The sequence below is a fragment of the Protopterus annectens genome, chromosome 7.part0 (assembly GCF_019279795.1).
Source record: "Protopterus annectens isolate FY-2018-M chromosome 7.part0, PAN1.0, whole genome shotgun sequence".
NCBI lineage: Eukaryota > Metazoa > Chordata > Ceratodontiformes > Protopteridae > Protopterus > Protopterus annectens.
This window is the reverse complement of record NC_056739.1, coordinates 1,712,163,690-1,712,184,844: the sequence shown is the minus strand read 5'-3', so window position 1 is coordinate 1,712,184,844 and position 21,155 is coordinate 1,712,163,690. Positions and strand designations below refer to the sequence as shown.

Sequence of the window (21,155 nt, the reverse complement as noted above, 5' to 3'; positions counted from 1 at the left end):
GACAGGGGTAGAGGCCACAATGAGAGGGCATCCCTAAAACCTACACTTAAATCTAGGAGACTGAGAAGTATACAGACATGACTAAGGATTAGTCTCACTTTGTTTATTAGTATGTATTTTTAAAAAAAAAATTTCAGAGGTCATTATATCTTATGTTTAGATATATTTATTGCTAGGTGCTTTTATTTATATGAAGATCTTATTATACACATTTTTAACATTTATAGAAGGCTGTTTTATAATAAGTTTGTAGTTAAAAGCTGCTATTTTATGACAGCCTAGCTACAATGATAGAGGCAAGTTTATGTAAGGATGTTATATGCCTTTAAATTTTGGACTTACATTTGAAACTGATTCTCCGAATTCTATTGGTTGATTAATTATATTTGAATGTCTTTGATTAAGTTGCTTTTACTGGTTTGAAGAAGCTCACAGCAAAAGCACTTACTGTTTTTTATTTTATGTAATAAAAGTTTTATGGTTCTTATACAGCCCAGCTGCCTCACTGCTATTCTGTGTGTTGGATTATTTGGAACTATAAAATCAACTTTGGATGTGAAATGACATAATGAGACCTCATACTGGCTGATGGAGATTTGTAAAATGTGTACTTGCAAAGTTTTTCCCTAAATTATTTAGTACTACTCATCCCCCTCCAAATGTATGATCAGTGCTTGTTTTCAAAGGCCACTCTCTCACTTTCCAAATTTTTGTTTTCTGTTTGTGATTTTGTTTCATCAGATACCCCACCTCTTGAATTCTTATTGTTATTCAAAATAAGGCTTCATACCAGGGCTTATATGTTTTATGATGCCTCATAATTTTCTCCTGTGCTGCTTCCTCCCCTCTACAAGTTTGCTGCTCACCACCACTAATACAAATCAACATTTAGCACAGAGAAATGTTTTTGTTCAGCTTTTTCTCATTCACATATCCAGGCATTACTTCTTCCATACCTGATTTTTTTCCAATTCAGGACTATTGTGGAGCCAGAAACTTTACTAGTACCCACTAGGTACCAGGTAGAGAAAATAATTCTGGATAGGATGCCAGTCTGTCAATATGTGCAAATATTCTCACTCATTCTCAGCATGCAGACCTATGGTAATTTGGAAGAACCTAAGTTCACTCAATTCATGTTTTAGGGATATACAAAGAACTAAAACAATGAGTGAGATCACTGGAAAACCAAACAGTAAAAATCAAAATGAAAACTCCAGCAACGCTAGAACTTCTACTGAGTGAATATGCAAATGATCTTTATGAACATCAGGTGTTTCAGCTAATTAGCGATTCTGAATGCCCATGACTTGTTTCATCATTTTACTGGACAATTTCAGGCCAATAAAGCCAACCCCCAATGAAAACATCCAAATGGATAGAAGGAGAACAAACTCCATGAAGAAGGCACCCTGTCTGGAACTGAATTGGAGAACCAGATACCTTGATGCTTCATTGTACTAATCCTTTGTTATTGTGCCAGTCTTTTTGTTTTCAGCTCACACTCATGAGCAAGAATGCATGCTGAGCTAATTTTTAGCAAAAATATGAGCATGCACAGAGTGCCTAAAGTTAATCCTTTACATTCCATGTTGTCAGTTCAAGTAGTACAACTACATATATTTCATAACAAAATATACTTCTCACAAAAAACACTTTTATATTTTATAACTGCAGTAATACAAAGTGTGAATGGTGAAGCTGAGAAAAACAGGACTGTAAATAGATAATAGGAGACACAAATCTGCAACTTTATTGGTGATTATATATGTCTGCACAGCTAAGCAAATGAAGCACAAAAATGGAACAGAAAGGGTTGTTGTCTTTTAAGAGTTCTGTGTAACAAATTAGACCAAGTTTATTCAACTCACTTCCAAGTACCAGTAATATTTAATATTTTTTCCATTTTGTTTGCCTCCGTAAAAAGGTTTATGTCACATCAAGATAGACTATCAGAAAGGCCAATATCCAGTGGTAAGCCCTAACATGGGTGGAGAAACACTGACTGTATTATTTTCCAATTCATAGACAGGCCCATCACAATCTACATAGTCTGTAGCATTATGATGATGTGCCATGTCCATGGCTGTGTTACATGCTAATGAGGCATTCTGGGGGAGCAGCCCATGCTAATTAACCATGTCCTTTCTACTGGAAATGCCTGCAATAAAGGACTTTGTGCACTTGAGTGATTCAGAGAATCACTCATACTCATAAATTAGCAGTGCCAGCCAGGTTTATATTACATGTTCAAAGAGTCAAAACTGGAAAAATGTAGAAACCACCACGAAATAAAATAAAATAAGATAAATTTATTTGTAGAACAAAGAACAAGCGCTTTCACGCAATATAAATTGCGCTTCCTCAGGTTACAAATTACAAAAACTAAAAAGGTATTTTTATACTAAGGCATTACTCTTCAATTATACAATTAGAACAAATAATGTAATAGTTGAATATCCAAATTGCTCAATTGATAAAAGCTCAACCACAGTATCACGAACGGTCAGGTTCGGCTATAAGTAATAACCTGAAAATCACTTAAAAAGGAGACTCAATTAAAATTTCTAAAACATGATAATGTTAATGTATATAAATATAATTTCATAATTAAATAAACTTCAAAAGCAAGCTGTCATCAAATATTAACGACATAACCATCTTGATAACAATAATAAACTTTCGTGCATGTATTTACAGGAAACTATGCCCATATATAGAGAGCTCACACTAAACTTGTTGTCAGTAATTAATTCTGCAATAAGTACAATTAAGTAATTTAGGGGTTAGCAAACAGATAACCCAAAGCACCATTATTGAGGAAATGCTGCCCATATATGGCAAGTAGTGAGACCAGGATGTTGCTTTTGTAAAAAACATTATAATATAAAGACAACAAAGCAAATCAAAATACTAAAAATATAGCTTTGTTCTTATATATATTGGTTGGTACTCAGTAGTTACACTACGTGTCACAGTACAAAATAACAAAAACAAATAGTTTCCTTCTAATTATATATTTAATAGGTACACAATAAATCATTACATGTATCTAAAAATTAGTTTATGAAAACATGAAGCAGCGCGTCTCAATTGCACAGAAAACTATCTGAATGTTATATTTTACTCTGATAAAGTGCATGATCATAAAAGCGCAACTTAAAACAAAACCAAAATGCAAAGTATAAAATAGTTCAGTTTTTTTCATATATTGGCTGACGCACATCGATCATACTACGTGCCGCCATGCGAAGCTATAATAAGCAAATAGCTTCTGTCTGTTGTATGGTTAACTGGTACGCAATAGAGATATAGCGTGCCTCTAAGAATTGATTATACGGAACATATAGCAGCTCATCTTATTTATACAAAGAACTATCTCTAAAAAGTGTTCTCCCTTGGAACAGTGTAAAATAGCCCTAAATAAAGTTAAGACAACTAAATCACTACTTTACTATAACTCAGATATAGGGAAATAGAGATATATAAGACAAATCAATATCAATGCATAACCATTATTATGATTTATACTATGCATGATCACAGAAAATCATGTTATAATGACGTCATATTTGATGTCAGAAATAACAACTAGATCTTTGTATACGGCATGAAAAGTGTATATAGATATAGAGTGAGGCTATCAAACTAAATGGTAAAGGCGATGGACCTGATAAAGTCAGAACAATAATATAGCGAATATAACCAGAATATGATGTTTATACATCAGGTTTACCAACACAATCATATAAAAGACAATTTTATTCAATGTATTACCACTATGATGCTAACTTCATTTAGTCAATAAAAAATATATGTATTGATAGCGATGTAATGAAATCAAGTAGGGCCTGACAGAACTGGTCGAATATTAACAACTGTATTCAAGCCTGGTGGTATATGGGCTTTTAATTTTAAGATCCATCTAAGTTCGAAGGTTTCCAACGTATTCATATGGTCACCTTCTCTTCTGTTTGGATCTATTATTTGTAGGACCTGAAATGCAAAGCTATGCTTGGGGTAGATATTACAATGCATGGCCAGTGCATTAGTATTACTATTCCTTCTTATCTCGTAGACGTGGTTATAAATCCGATCTCTAAGTCTACGTGAAGTCAGGCCCACATAATAGCTATCACAAAGATTGCAAGTGGCTAAATAAATAACATTTCTAGTAGTACAGGTTGCATAAAACATACATTTTGTATTAAGTTCAACACTTAGAGCGTTGGTGTTAGTTCTCTTAATAATATATCCACAAAGCGAACATTTTCCACAAGGGAATGTCCCTGTTTTCAATTGAGACCTGATATCAATGGATGTAATATTAAGCTTTTCTTTACATAATAATCTTTTCAAATTTAAGCAGTTCATATACCTGAATGCTGGTTTGTCACTAATTAGTTCTGACACTGTCTTATCTGACAGCAAGATTTTCCAATTGCTTTTCACTATATTAGTTAAGAACTGGACATCACTAGTATATTTAATATCATATTGTATTTTGTGGGAAACATTTTTCTTTACATTATATCTATAAGATATTTGCTGAGGGGTGGTATCTTCTATGATGGGATTCAACACGTCATCTATTAATTTCATAGGATAGCCCCTAGCTAGAAAATAGTCCTTCTGAGTATTAACTAGCTTCAAAGCATCTGAACGATCACTGCATATTTTCAGAATCCTATTAAATTGATTCCTTACTATGTTATTAAAGATATGACGTGGGTGTAAGCTACTATAATGAAGTATCCCATTCTTCCAACAATCTTTTCTGTAAAGTGTTGTCATTAATTCACACTTGATATTTTTCTTAATAGTAATGTCCAGGAAATCAGCAGTAAGTTTAGACGACTCACAAGTAAAATGAAAAAAAGAAGTAGTGCTGTTCATATAAGTGGTAAAGGAATTTAAGGTGGCTTCATCACCATTCCATAATATTATAATGTCGTCTATAAAACGTCTATATAAGACGACATATTTAAATCTGGGATCATTAAATATAAATTCCTTTTCCCATTCTAAAACAACAAGATTGGCATATGCATTGGCACAGGGGGTGCCCATGGCTACCCCCCATGTCTGTGCATATACCTGTTCTTCATATAAAAAGATATTGTTGTTGAGAACCAGATCTAACATACAGCATATATTCATAATTTCAGTATTATCTACCTTGAGTTCTGTCATATGAGTTCTTATTGCGTTTATGCCATATTCATTGGGAATATTCGTGAAAAGACTTTCAATGTCCAATGTTACTAGCATGGTATCTTGTTTTATATTGTCTTTCACTAAATCTAGTTTTAAATCATCCAACAATCTGAAAGAATCTAATAGTATAGTTGGTATTTTCTTAACATATGGCCCCAGTTTTGTTTGTATATATAGTGATATATTTTGTGTTACCCAATGGTCACCTGATACGATGGGACGTAATGGAGGTGGATCTTTACCCTTATGTAGCTTGGGTAATCCTTTGATAATTGGTATCAAGGGAAGATCTATTGTCAGGAAATCATAAAGGGATTTGTCAATGGACCGAGTCATTAACATATCATATAGGGTATCCGAGACATAGTGTATAATTGATGTTACTCGTGATTTCTCTATAGCTTTGTAGGCTCTATCATCATTTAGCATATTCAGCATAAGTTGTCGATAGAAAGTTGTGTCCATAGCAACTATACCCCCACCCTTATCTGCTGGTTTAAAGACAAGGCTAGGGTCACTACAAAGATTTTTCAACTCAGACTTTTCTATTACATTCAAATTGAAGAAATTATTCTTTTTATCATGACAGTCGTAGTATAAATAAAAATCTCGTTCACATGTTTTCAGAAAACTTTCAACAATTTGTACAAGTGGGGGTATAAAGACACTTTTCTTTCTACAAACAATACCATCACCAAAATTATCCGAGGAATTAGAAATATTATCCTTGAACAATACTTTGAGGGAAAGCTTCCTGCAAAACTTACGCAAACCTATTAAGGTATCAGAGATAACACTGTGTCTCGAAGGAACAAAAGACAAACCCCTATTTAAGATGTTTTCTTCAGTCACTGTAAAGGATTTAGTTGATAAATTAAAAAATAGACAGTTTATATTTTCACCCTTCTTCGTTGTTCTTGCGTCTCTCCAGATAATTTCCTTTTTCCCCTTCCCCGACTGGTGGAACGAGTGCGCACTGCTTCCTTGTAGGGTAGGGGAAAATTTAAGGGCAAAGGTGCCGTGAACTTTTTATTCAGTCCAGCTGTTTTAGGTTTCGCTCCCGAAGTACTATGTTGTATAAAACCCTGCTGGTTGCAGGGTAAAGAAGCTACAGGTGTATCCGATGGGTCAGAGATTTCATTAATGGCACTGTCCAAATGTAGTCTATTGATAGTCATATCATGCTGTACAGTCACTATATCATTAGTAACAGAACTGGAGGCCAATGTTATTGTTTCAGGCTGTGATTTGTTGACATTATTATGGTGACCAAATCTCGGCCATATAAAAATACGGCCGAGAGAAAAATCTTCACAGTCACGTTTCAGTTTTTTGACTTTAATCTGTTCTAATTTATCACTATATAGAGACAATTGTCTATTCATAGCTAACATGGGTGGAGAAACACTGACTGTATTCTTTTCCAATTCATAGACAGGCCCATCACAATCTACATAGTCTGTAGCATTATGATGATGTGCCATGTCCATGGCTGTGTTACATGCTAATGAGGCATTCTGGGGGAGCAGCCCATGCTAATTAACCATGTCCTTTCTACTGGAAATGCCTGCAATAAAGGACTTTGTGCACTTGAGTGATTCAGAGAATCACTCATACTCATAAATTAGCAGTGCCAGCCAGGTTTATATTACATGTTCAAAGAGTCAGTTCAGCAAACAGCATTTTACATCAAAAATGCCGTTCAGCGAACTGTTATAGTGAAATCGCAGCACAGTCAAGATTGTAAAATTTGCCCTTTCCTCACTGTAGTGTGGTCTCAGATTTGCTATATATAATTAGCAGGGAGAGCCCCCCCATAAGAGTGAGTTCAACAAATGGCACTTTCGATGTAAAAGCCATTCACTGAACTGACTTTTCTTGGTTGTAATATAGACCCAAGCCAGCCTGGTAATTAACTCAAGCTAAATCTCACATTCCACCATTGCTCCCATTGGGAGAAACTGCATTAAAAGTAAGCATCCATACATTTAGCGGTGAGGTAGTGTAAGTGTCTGTATACAAGTGGCAGTGTGTGTGTATGCAGGGGTAAGAGTTGGCTAGAGTGTGTGTGTGTGTGTGTGTGTGTGTGTGTGTGTGTATGTGTGTTTGAATGCAGGGGTAAGAGTTGGCTAGGATGGTTGTGTGTGTGTGTGTGTGTGTGTGTGTGTGTGTGTGTGTGTGTGTGTGTGTGTGTATGTGCATGTGCGTTTGTGTGCATGTGTGCATGTGTGCGTGTGTGTGTGTGTGTGTGTGTGTGTGTGTGTGTGTGTGTGTGTGTGTGACAGTCGAAGTCAAGACTTCTTGCCAAAGCCTGTGGGAATACTAGATAAAACCGGGAATGTTTTTTAAGTATTACTCTAAGTCACTTAAAAAGGTAATACAATAAGATGTTTTGCAGATGTATTTTCTGAACAATAAGAAGAATGAAACTCTAATGTTAGTGTTATTGACTCATTGTAATCATCCACAATTTATAAGGCACAGGGCAAAAATATAATGCAAAATCAGGGACATTCTGTAAACCTGGGACAATTGAATGGTATGGGGGTGTGTCTATGTATTTATTATGCTTAAATGTGTGTGGGAAAGTGAATGGGGGTGATGTTGGGTCTACAGAGGTGATTACACCAGGAAAGCACTAGCAGTAACACCATGTGATTCAGAGAAATGCAAATTAGCTGATAATGAGGTCTTTCCTGCTAATCATGTCTCTGAATCACATTTTTCTCATGCACATAAACTGTCTCCTTTGGCTACAGCAGTTTACATAAGAGCAGGGTAAGGTTTTTTTTTGAATCCCAGTCATAGTCTTTCATTTTGCTGCTTATATCTCATTTGTCCCTTTACAGGTAATTTTTCCATTATCCTCCACAGAAAACAATTTATTACTTCTTCTTCTTTGGACCCTTCCTGTCTCAGTTTTACTTTTTTATAAAGATCTTTTGTTTTTCTCTCTACTAATTTTGTCAGGGTTGGTCTCTATTTCTCTATTACTATTTTATACCAAAAGTTTCTTTTCATCCATCAAACTTATTCTTTCAGTCTGCATAACCTCATTTTGCCTGTACATTCATCCATTGCTTCACACAGAGTGCCTTGTTTCTTTTTCCCTCCCTAAACTTAACCACTGTGTGTTATACTTTACATAAAATTTCTCATGATATATTTGTTTTTCCTTTTTTTTCATCTTCATATGCATCCAATACAAAATAAAAGATGGCAAAAATTGGATTGATCAACTCCATCTCACCCTTTTGTGTTACAATATTAACACCTCTTGCATAATTGTTTTTAGCTTTGAACTCTGTATAATCCCATATATTATGTCTAATAACTCTTTATATGCTGGAAAGTTATATCCTCCCCCACATAACAATTTCCTTAACAGATGCATATAAATGATATGTACCTTTTGGTAAAAGACACACAAATACCTTTCCACATTACATCAGTACTACTAATGTCATCTAAAATCACTTCCCACTGCATCATTCTCACTTCCTGCTGATTAATGATATACCTTCACCCTATTTTTGTCACACCCTCAAGACCCTTTTTATTTAACTTTAATCCAACCTACTTTAATATATTTATTTATTTTACATTTGTTTACCGGGATAGTCCGACTGGATATATGTCCATTTTGCAGCAGAGGCCAAGGGAGAAAAGCTCCAATTAGACAAATTACAAAGATATAACATTTAAAAAATATAAAAAAGTATAAAATCAACATTTACAACAAAGAATAAAAAACATAGTGAGTATGTACAATGGTTCGTGGTGTTCCCTAATAGGTATACACAATTCACATGGTCAGACACAATTAAAGTCAGGAGACATTAGATAGTATACAGAGCTTGGTGATTTAGTTACCTGTTTGATAATTAGAGGTTCTCCTTTCAGTATTTAACTTAATCAGGATTGGTACACGGGCAGAGCCAGTTCATTTTGGGATACTGTTTGAGGTTATTTTTGAATAAACCTATGGAGGATTGTAGGGTTAAATGGTTTGGCAACAAATTCCAGGTTTTGCCAACAAAGTTGGCAAACAGGGATTCACCAGCAGCATTGTTATCTTTGTGGGTTTTGATGAGTAGTTTGTTGGCTGATCGCAGGGATCTCAAGTTGCTATAGGGCTTAATGATATTTATGAGTGAGGGGGTATCCTCAGGGTGGTACAAAATGTTGTGTGCTATTTGGAGTTGATTGAATTGAATTAGACTGGGCAGTTCTAGCCACTCTTGTTGTTTCAGGTTCTGGCAGTGGTGGGTTCTGTAAGTGGAGCCAGTGGCAAATCTGGAAATATGGTTATAGCTATGGGAGAGCTTACCTAATTCCGATTTGTTGAGTTTTGAGAGTATCGGCGAGGCATATAGTAGAGTAGAGTAGAGAGTAGGTGTGACCGGGCGATTGCAGTCCTAGCCAGTGGGGTTAAAAATGTTTTGTTTCTATACAGTGACCCAAGCTTCTTATTGATGGTCTGTATGGTTTTGTTGACCCGTAGGTCAAATTTAAGATTATTGTCTATGATAACCCTTAGAAGTTTAGTGTGTTGATCTGGGGAGATAGTGGTACCATTGTTTGATGTGACAGAGAAAGAAAGTGTGGCAGATTTGCTGGTAGGGGTGAAGAGTAGAAGTTTAGTTTTATTAGGGGTTCAGCAGTAGGCATTGGTGGCGAGCCAGTTCTCAATAGTGTTGAATGTATTTTGGGTTAGGGCTTGCAGTTCAGGTGGGGAGGTAGCTGAGCAGATCAGAGTGGAATCATCTGCGTATTGAATGCAGGTAGCTTTAGGGATAGCAGTATGAAGATTGCTGACAAAAATAGAGAAGAGTAGTGGGCCCAGTATGGAGCCTTGAGGGACACCAAGTGTGAGAGGTAGCTGGCGGGAGAGTTTGCCCTGCCATAATACTGCCTGTTGTCTACCAGTCAGGTAGGACTGGAACCACTGGATTGCGTGCTTATTGAGGAAAATAGATTTGAGAGAGATAATGAGAAGTTCATGGCTGACCATGTCGAAGGCTTTTGATAGGTCAAGAAAGAGGGTGGAGGATAGCCTATTGTTATTCCTATTTTGGTTTATGGTGTTAGTAAAGGAAAGGAGGGCTGAGGTCGTGCTATGGTTTGGCCTGAAGCCATGCTGGGAGTTAGATAGTAAATTATTCTGTATAAGGTATTGCATTAGTTGCTTGTGTGCACATTTCTTCATTATTTTGGCTAGGGGGGAAAGAATGGCAATGGGTCTATAGTTGGATATGTCTGTAGAACTTCCACCTTTGTGGAGTGGGATGACGTGGCATATTTTCCAGAGGGAGGGGATAGCGCTTTCGGATAAGCTTCTGTTGACTAGGATAGATAATGGATATGCAATGGCATCTGCCACTATTTGTAGGTATTCTGCAGGGAGGAGGTCAGCAGCGAGGGTGGTAGGTTTTAGTTTTTTTTAAGTGTTTTGATAAAACTAGTGAATACTGGTTGGAAGCTAAATTGGGGATGATTGGTGGGTTGGTAAGAGGACTGGTTTAGTTTTGTGGGGCTTAATTGATTTGCTAGGGATGTATTGTTTCAGTGAAAAAGTTATACGTGGCGGCTATGGTCTCTGGGGAGCTATGAGTGTGGTTAGCTGGGGTTGGGGTGGTAGAATGACCTGGATGTAGAAGTTGATTTAGGCCTGCCCAAAACTTTTGAGGGTGGTTTTGGTGTTTTTGTAAGAGATTTTGGTAAAATCTTTTTTTGTCTAGTAAAACAGATTTTTTAGTATCGTTCCTGAGTTGACGATATTTTAAATGGTCAAGTGGGTCTTTAGCTGATCTCCAGCTGGCCCAGGCTTTGTTCCTAGTTTTGATTTTAGATTTGGTATCCTTTGTGAGCCATGGGACTATATTTGATCTAGATTTTATTGTATGTGTTGGAGCATAGTAATCAAGGATGCATAGGAATTTAGTGTTGAAGTAAGCTATAGCCTCTTCTAGTGGTAGATTTTTTTAGTTCTGACTTCCAATACTAAAATAATATCCTTTTTCTATCTTTTATTCTTTATGATGGCCATTAAATCATCAGCATATAACATAAACTGAGGTATCACCAAGATGGACAAATGATTCCTTAAGTCGTGCACCAAACCACTACTTTATTACTTAAAATAAAAAACAAGTAATCCACATAAAATCATGTAAGCGCTTTCATTTAAGCCTTGTTAAACTTCATCAGACAATTTAAAAATAGCGACATAATTTCCTTTTATACAATCTAAGTCATTTCAATTAAGACATAATTGATTAATTAGCTCATATTGCTGCTGGTTACTAGTATGCTTATTCAAATGCTTAAATAAAATGTGCATTATACATAACTGTCATCAAAAGGGGACATTCAGAGATTAAATACCTCTTGTATGAAATTTACATATATATACTTTTTTATACATATATACATATATATTTACATAAACATACATATATATATATATATATATATATATATATATATATATATATATATGTGTATGTATATTTTTGTTATTATAAACAGAGGTATCTTTACTCTTTTCATGGCTTGCTTCCCTTACCTTCCTTTTGCTGTCATCTGCCACATTGTTCATTACTGAAGTAAACAATACCCTACTTGTAGAACAACCTTGCTTCACACCTTTCTGTACTTTTATTTTTTTTCTTGTCCGTCTATTTACTATCACCCTATTACATGTATATCCATATGCAGTATTTTAAACTTTTATTATTTTATCAGTATATATGTACATCTTACACTACTATACTCCCTTCTCTCAGAATGGAATCCACCACTTCTGCTATTATCAACATCATATATTTCACTTGTTTTCCTTAGTCCCATATATTCTATTATGTACTGTTTATCAACTCACCTTAAGTAACATCACTTGTATGATCTTCATAAGAGTTTTAATTATCTGTATTCTCTAATATTATAGGCTTCCGGTTCTTAATATCTTCCCTGTCTTTCTCGTTTGCTCTTAAAAATAAATTGTATAATACATTCGCATACATCTTCACTTTCCACCCCTTCTCTTAAACATTCGTTTACTACATTCAAAATGAAATGATTTTCCTCTGTACCTAGTTTCTTATAAAATCATACCCTAACCATCTGGGCACAGAGAGGTACTCTCTCTCTAACTATGTTTAATTTCATGACACATTTTTTTGCTGTTCTCTTTTTCTCTAGCTCTTTATCTTCCTTGCCTGTTATTTTTTTGCCAGTTGCCATCTTGTGTTCCCTCCCTTTACTTCCTCATACACTTTCTACTTCTCTACTGCTTTTTAAATACCTTCCAGACTCAGTTGTTTCTGCATTTCATTCCTCATCCTTCTCAGTACTTCTTCCTCATACTGCACATGTTAAAAGTGCCACCTCTTCCTCTTTTCACTTAGCCACATACCTCTGTTTATACATAAAGCCCTTTATCTTTTCTTTTTTATGTAATATTTATTCGTTTCTTTCTCCTCAGCACCCCAGAATTACTCATACTGTAATTCTCTGTACTATTTTCCTAATTCTGCCATCATAAAAAACTTTCTGTATTTTTGCATCAATACCAACTCATAAGTCAACCCTGTTTCTAAAAAATGCATATTTTGTATGACCTTCCCATTGTCTACTTTTTCCCCTCTTTCATTATATGTGACCTTAGTAGGTTTCTGTCTATTTCTTAATCTCTTTACCTTTTTTAATATAATTGTTTTCTTTTTCCCCTCAATTCGGGCCTGAACCACCATAGGACTAGACAAGCCTACTTCCCATTTTCATTCATTTCCCTCCTGCAACCCTTCTGATGATAATGTATAATTAATTCCGGTCTTGCTGCTTCCCCAACTATAAGTAAATTGCATTTCTTTGACTAACCTTAACTTCCTCAAGCTCATAAAATCCCTATATATTCTTATATCATTCATTATTTTCTCACTTATTTTCCTTATGTTACAGTTAAAATCTACTGTTAATGTGCCCATATTAACTGTGACATATCTTTTTTAAAATGTTACTAACATCTCTATCCTTTTCCTCATGATCACTCACATACACACCAGAGCAGGCCTGCATACCCCTTCTCTCCCCTCTCACATTCTGCAGCAAGTGCATTGCCTGGGATAACTATTGTCACTTACAGCAATTTCAAATTTCCTTCACACAGCAATTCCTGAGCAGTTACCATTATCTGCACACAATACAATACTTGAGCAGGTCCAATATTATCCCCCACAAAGTTTTAAATTGATTTTTTGTGTCTGTGATTCCAGCCTCATATCCTGCAAAAACACAATATTTGGATTAGCTTCTTAACACCATTTCTTCTATTATATTTGACCCTACTAACATCATTTCTTATACTATTAACATTTACTTTCACAATAGAAATTATCCTGTTTCTTTGCAGTTTTTGAACATCCAAATCTCAACGTTTTCCCTAAGTTTAGTCCTTTCATTCATCACTTCATCCTCTGTACTACCCTGTCCTTCCTCTATGTCCTTTTGTAACATGCTATATTTATTTTATCTATATTAATATCATACACAATATTACTTCATAGTTATTATGCACAGGAATATGTTTGGGTTCCCCTTCCTGCTTTTCACTTTCTGCACCCCTACTTCCTTACTCAGCCCTTCCTCGTATTCTTCTTCATCGTCACTTATCATTTCTTGTCTCTTTTCCTCATTAGTCATTTGTTCCCTTTTACCCCTTTCATTCTGAAACATAGTATTTATTGCCATTTCGTTTTATAAAGTTCCTTCCTGCTTTAATAACATTGGACAGTCAAACCAGAAATGGCCTGTTTCACTACATTTTGTACATTTTGCCACACATTTTTTAAATTAATGCCTTTTTTCCTCACGTTGAGTACATCTTTTCTTTAGATGTTCTTGAACTAGATGATTGTTCCTCCCAAAAAGAAATGTTTTGAGCTGCCCCAAATATTTCACATTGCTCCTTTGCCCAACAATTGTAATTACACTTGGAATGTGAACAGTATTCCCCTTATTTCACATTTAATACAACCCATACCTCCTATGTCCCATTCCAAACATTTCTGCCATCTCAAATGTTTAATTTTGTATTCAGTCTGACAACATTGCACAAAGAACAGTCTGAGTCCATTTCTCCAATATCAGCAGTTCTAAACTGCACAGTCAGTTTATTTTAAAGTTCTTGCATAAAGATGTATCTCCGCAGGGCACACACCACAATGTTTTAAGATCACACTATTGTCTTACATTTTTTTTTCTCCTAATGCATATATTTCAACTGTTATTCCACAAAAGGCTTCACTTACTAAATATCTCCTAGACGTAATGTCTTTAACAGTGACACCTAAAAGTCCCAACAACAGTGTCCCAAACAACATGCTACTTATTTGTACTTCCATTTCTGCAGTATTCTCTCTCCATTCTCTTGTAGTTTGTGCTGTTGTTAAGTGATTACATTGATACCCAAAGTCTGCAGCCTGATCATACGATTTTCACTGCTCAGTGCCCTTCATCTGCTGCTTCTCTTTAGCCCTAAAACAATAAAATCATTATAATCGACAATGTTTTCTTGCATGGTCACTTCCATAGTTCCTCCTTTGCTCTGAATGATTGCTGCACTTTCTGGTCTGCCAGTATAACAAAAGTCAGTCTCCATTTCAGCATCAGCTTATATATGCATACTGTTGTCTGCAGTATGACTCCAAGAAACTGCAAATTCATCTGGTTCCTTTCCCACATTATTTTCATTCTCCATCACCCCAACTTTAATATTGTTCAATCTCGTATCTGCACACTGCAAATCTCTCATTTGTCCAGCAACACTCTTTTTCATGCTGCATTCAGCATTCTCATCCTTCTTTCCTCTGGCACCATCTAGAGGAAACTGTTCAGGAAATACCCTAGTGCCCAGGCCAAATTTCCCCATGCTCCGTATGTATACCACCTCAAGTAACCCTTGAAAACAGGCCACTGGCTGAGTAGGGCTAACTTGGTCAACAAAAGCATAAATAAAAAACAAATGATAATAATAATTAGCAGCCATGTGGAAGGCATGAGGATTCAAATGCAATGCATGACGTATGTCTTCTTAACTGTCCTGCAAAGATGGCAATCAGATATTAGCTCTACATGCTGGTCTAAGAATCCTATTTCATAATGAGTTATTAAAGTACAAAATATGCTTGTATCGTAAATTACTGTGCATGGTTTTCTGAAGTACTGTGGAATTTTCTTTCCATGTAGTTATATAATTCTGCATGGAACATACTAACACGGAATACAAAATGCACGAGTCCCAGTGATAACAAAAGTCCTGCAGTTTATTGGAATCAACATTTATAAAAGACAATATTGCTTTGTTTCATTATCTATTGTCTGCTGAGACTGTAAGACTTTGATTGTTAGTTCATTTGGGGGCAAAGCTCATGCACCACAAAAATAACTGCCACTTACTATGCTTTCTGATCAACTGTTATACATCCGTGAGTTTTTCTTTCTTTGTTTTTCTCAGTGGTTCATATTTTTTTTTCTCTGTATTAAAGTGTCACTACAGAAGGTGTTTAAGAAGCTTCACTTCACTGTAGAGTGCCACAACGACTTGACTGCAGATAAAATACGCATGGCTGTGAAGTCCTACCAAAACGACATTCATAAGAGGAGGGACTGTTTTATCTGCTGCATTCTCTCACATGGAGATAAAGGGACAGTGTATGGTGTCGATGGCAAGAGAGTGCCCATAAGGGACATAACATCTTGTTTTACTGGCCAGCAGTGCCCATCACTCATTGGGAAACCTAAAATATTTTTTATTCAGGCTTGTCAGGGGGAGAAGACACAATATGGTGTGCCTCTTGAAACAGACTTCTTGGACGTTGACTTAGTGGAAACTGATGCCGCACCTGTCATAGACTCTGTTGCTGAATGGGCTGATTTCCTCATTGGCATGTCTACCATGGAAGACTATGAGTCCTTTAGGCACAGAAGCAAAGGCAGCCTCTATATTCAGGCTCTCTGTATGAATCTGGAGAAAAAGTCAAGGTATGTTTTCATGCAAAGTGTTAATGCTGGTACACATTAAATATAGAGTATAATGCAAGATTCATAACCCACATTCAGTGTCAGTCCAGAAGGATGCTATGATGAACAGATGCAGAATATAGTCATTAAATGTTAGATGAAGCAGTAACATGACAGACACTTCTCCAACGTATAAACAAGGCAACACCGCTATTTTTTTGTAAGTCAGTGGGACAAAATCACTAGAGGGTATAAGGTTCATTATGGCATGCCAGATCAATGGAATGGGATGATTCCTGAAAAACAAGGTAATAGACCTTACTGGTGCTAAGCAAGATCAGAAAATTAAATGCAAATTTAGTCCCTAGGACAGGAAGTAGTCTACATAGCTGTCACCAAACATGTGCAGACTGGGGAAGGCACAGATGAAGCACCATGGCAGGAATCTTTTGCCTGGGACAGTACAGTGACAATATGCTCACTTGAGAGAGAAGCTGTATGTCTTGCAGTGGGCTGTAAATGGGGGCTCAACAAGTAAACAGTGATGTAGGTTTCTTAAATGGAAACACTCCTCTATTTATTTCCTGGAGTCAAGGATTCATGAGTCCTATCTGATCAGAGTCTTTTGGGACTAGGGCTGTAAACATTTATCACTTAACTTATTTGATCTTACCAGATTTCTACAAAGTGCATCAGGACAAGGATGGGAAAAACCCATACACTTTTCCAGCATTCTGTCTGATTCCATGGCTAATCAAATAATTCAGAGACAAAAAAACAAAACTTATCTTAGTCATCTCATTGTGAAAATTGGTCTGGCAGCACACATATGACCAGCACATCCATCCCCTCAAAGGTTTTTTGATGGTAGCCTAGTCCCACCACTTGGACTCCTGATGTGCACATCCATGAGGCACGGTTCTGCTACTCTGTCCTTGAAACACATTTGTACTTGCACATATACACATGCAGAGCCAAACACACACCCCTGATAAATACACTGCTTCCTATGATATCTGTGCTCCAATGGATGTCTACATACAGACAACTGGACAGCAGTCCTCCTCCAGGATGGGTGAGCTGACATCATCCACTCATCATTTTTTGCCATTAGGTGAACAAACATCTGTTGAAAAATGTTGTTGTTAAAAGCCACTCAACCAGGGATGTGACTTTTCCATTGCTGACTTCAGAAAAGCCTCCTAAAAAGATAGTTGCTTACTGTGGCTGTTGGCCAGTGGTTTACACCTTCACCAAGCATTATTGCTAGGGCTGTTATTGCAAGAGTCTTAACAGCTTTGTCAGCACCTCACCTTTCTTCTGTCTTTTTTCCCAGTATCTGTTGACCATTAGATACCATTTTAACCTCTTGGGAGCTTCAGCTAGGCAGCTATCACATGGATTTCTGTTTTCCTTAGTTTTGTTTATTCCTGTGGCAGCCTGATGCATGCATGCCCCAACAATGCTGGCCTAATGACTTATGTGCTTTAGCACATGTGCCTAATCCCAGCTGTAGCAAACACATTTTGATGGTTGCACCCCTCTTGATCCTTCACAGAGCTTCCAATGACAACCACACTAGGACTTAATGCTGAAGTACAGTGGGTTGCCTCCCTATCCACAGATCAGAGGGACAGTGTTTGCCACTCAGCCACAACATTTTCACCCAGTTTCTCCAGTTCCAGGGTTGTTAGTAAATTTCAGCTCATTTGTGTCACAATCAGAACTTTATCCAACAGCATTCAAAAGCTTCACAGAGACAACAATTTAGCCTGTTCATTTTGGCTTTACTTTGGTTCCTACCTTCATTAAGAGAAGGAATATAAGTTCTACCTGACTGTGGAATGCTTCTCCTGTCAAAGATTGAGTCATGATCAGTTGTAGAACTATTGCTTAATCACACCTGTTCCAGAAAACACTACCCTGATAACCCACTTGCAAATATCAAAATAAATGTTTTTGCTGGGGGGGGGCTACAACATCCATTTCACTTACAGATCCTAACTACACAGTTAGACAAGAATGGGTGAATAAAATAAAAATCACCATTAATTTGCACAACAGTCTTGAGTAAATTATGATTCTTCAACAGTTACATATCTAGCCCCTCAATCTATGATAAAACTGAAAATTGACTAGTTGAGGTTGTGAACTTAGAACCCAAACAGCTGTTCCATGGTCATATGTAGGGAATTCGTGTTGAGCATTGCATCAACCCTTTGTCCTTGCATGGATATTAGAGGGGATAATTTGTCAGTACTGTCTATGTACTGTGGACCTGGAAAAGACAATGTGACAATGCCCCAGAACATCTTGTGGGAAGTTTTACAACAGCAGAGGGTCCCAAGGCCATTGACATGCACCATTGGTCATGTTGGCATTATCATAAATACATTCAAGGTTGGCAGAGTACTCCACAAGTGGTTTACTTTGTCTCTCTTCCTGTTCATGTTTGTCAGGGGCAGAACATCATGGGGCATGCAAGAATTAGCAAGTATCCTTCTTGGGGATGTAGGCATTGCCACTCTGTTATTTGCTATCTGTGCTGTTCTTTTGACCTCAAGTGACTTTGATCTCCAAAGTACAATGAAGTGCTTCACTTGTAAATGTGAACAAGAAAAATAAAGTCGAACGGCAATTAAGAGCAGACACCTTGAAACTAGAAAAACTATAATAACAAAACAATCTAATGCTGCTGCCACAGCTCTCTTCATATACTTTAACATAATAAAAACATGAGTAAAACAATAAAATATAATCAATGATGAGTGCTTTCACCTGTAAATATGTAGTCACAGATTAATATGAGTTTATCGAATTACAGTATCATTGAACCCTGGACCGTCGAGACAAGAAGACTGAAATGTAAAATCCTAGCAAAACCCAAGTATCACAATCCACATCATCAAACGAAAGACATCTTATTAACGCATGATCACTGTTGTCCTGCATTTGCCTATCTTCCATTTGATGATGTGGATTGTAATAATTATGTTTTGTGATATCTTTATGTTTCAGTGTTCTCATCTTGACATTTCAGGCTTCGATGATACGGTAATCTGATAAACTCATATAAATCTGAAGTCACACAGCTGAAAATCAGTTCCTCACCTCCATATCAAATCTCATAATTTCCTTCTAGAAAAGAGAGAACTACACTTTGCATGTTTAAAGGGTAGTAGCTGCCTCACTTGAAAAAGTTTAAGTTATCTGGGGGTTGGGGGTCTTGTTCTTGAGTGAGAGCAGAGGGAAAGTTATTAGGGGATGATGCAAAGGTGGCAGTACATAGTTGTAATAGACTGTGATAATGAAGAGAGATATGACGCCTAAGATTACGCTCTGAATTCATCTGCCAGTCTATTCCTCCATCCTCAGCTATGATCTTGACCTTTTTTAGCTGCTAAAGGATGAAACTGTAGATACAAGCCATATAAAATAAGGTTGTTTTACAAGGTTGCTGATCTAACCAGAGCTGCTGGGAGTACAGCCACTGATCCACAAGGTTGTGGAACTATTTAAGATGACTTAAGCAGCTTGTGACAATGCTCCCTAAGAGCTTCCTGTGGGTGATGCACCATGGCATCTTGCTTGGAGAAGGCCATAAGTCTGCTATGACATGGTGATGGGTTTGAATATCTTAGCATGCTTAGAAATGTTTGAAGATTCCAGAAGATGAGCTGGAAGACAGATTTGTCTGAACTGCCATGCTTAGCTTGCTGCCACCATGACACTTAAAAGCAAAAGTAGTTTTGAAAAAAAAAATGGATGGATAGCATGAATGGATGGATGGAGAGATGGATGGATGAAGAGTTGTAGCTCTGTAAATGACTTTAAACTAGGGAAATCTGCCTACTGAGTGGAACAACAATTTGGTTCCCTGAGTATGATGCACGTGATTGGGTTTACATTAGCAGCCCTAATACTTGGGAAGCCAGGCAGGGAGGTAAAGGAGCGAGGGGATATGGACCCACCCAGCTGTACCATAGTGGTGAAGGGTTTCACTTGCACTCATTAACACATTGAGTAGTGTAATTCCCTGATGGTGATGAGACAGACCACCACGTAAGCAGCAAAGCAAGGGAAAGGGCTACTTGAAGGGAACACTCCTTGCAGAAGTGGGGGAAGATCCTTCACGTTTTGTTGTGTCACATACCTGTCCCTGCCATGTAACTAAGAGCATGTATTTTAGGGCTGAAGAGAAAACAAGCAACTGTAAACCACCCAGTGATAGGGAGCAAATGGGCTAATTGCTCAAAAGGGGGGGTGATGGTCAACAGGCAGTGAGAATGAAGTGGTGGAAAAAAAACAGAAAAATGTATTAAAACTATCAAAGATATTACATCATAATAATCTAAATAATTGATCACTAAAATGTGATACAAAGTAATGTTGAGAAGTGCAATATACTGTTCTAGAAACAGTAGGACTTACAGCATGATTGTTTGAAGATAAAGCAGTAAAATATTGTTGGAATGGGACTTATATGTGACAATGTGACATTATTTGAAACTTAGGGTGTACATTATGTACACTGAGAAAAGAAACTGTTTAGTCTGGACAAACTGCACAGCTTCAAATTTTATTATTTTTAAATATTTAACATTTGTTAACTGGGAAAGTCCAACTTGGAACAAAGCCAGTTTTCAGCAGAGGCCCTAGAAGAAACACTCCAGCCACATATCTTTGTAACATGGGAGGAAACCGGAGCACCTGGAGGAAACCCACACAAACACAAGGAGGACATACAGACTCTGCACAGAAGGCACTCCAGCTGAGAATCAAACCAAAGAACCTCTTGCTGTGAAGCAACAGCACTACCACTACACCACTGCGTCACCAGCTAAATTAATCCAGTGATATCCTAATAGCACCTTGTTCAACTTATATAATACTCCCTCATATGGATTGCTAACCAC

The 21,155-nt window shown here is 36.9% G+C and overlaps 1 protein-coding gene across 3 annotated transcripts in view; it reads left to right on the top strand.

The window, feature by feature from the left end:
• The window catches only part of LOC122807195 (caspase-8-like), a 215,838-nt gene that overhangs the window by 175,127 nt on the left and 19,556 nt on the right, over nucleotides 1–21,155 (top strand). For all 3 annotated transcript variants that reach the window (XM_044078246.1, XM_044078245.1, XM_044078247.1), the window contains one exon: nucleotides 15,765–16,260. In XM_044078246.1, coding sequence (XP_043934181.1) covers nucleotides 15,765–16,260 — 496 coding nt within the window. The remainder of the gene's footprint in view (nucleotides 1–15,764; nucleotides 16,261–21,155) is intronic.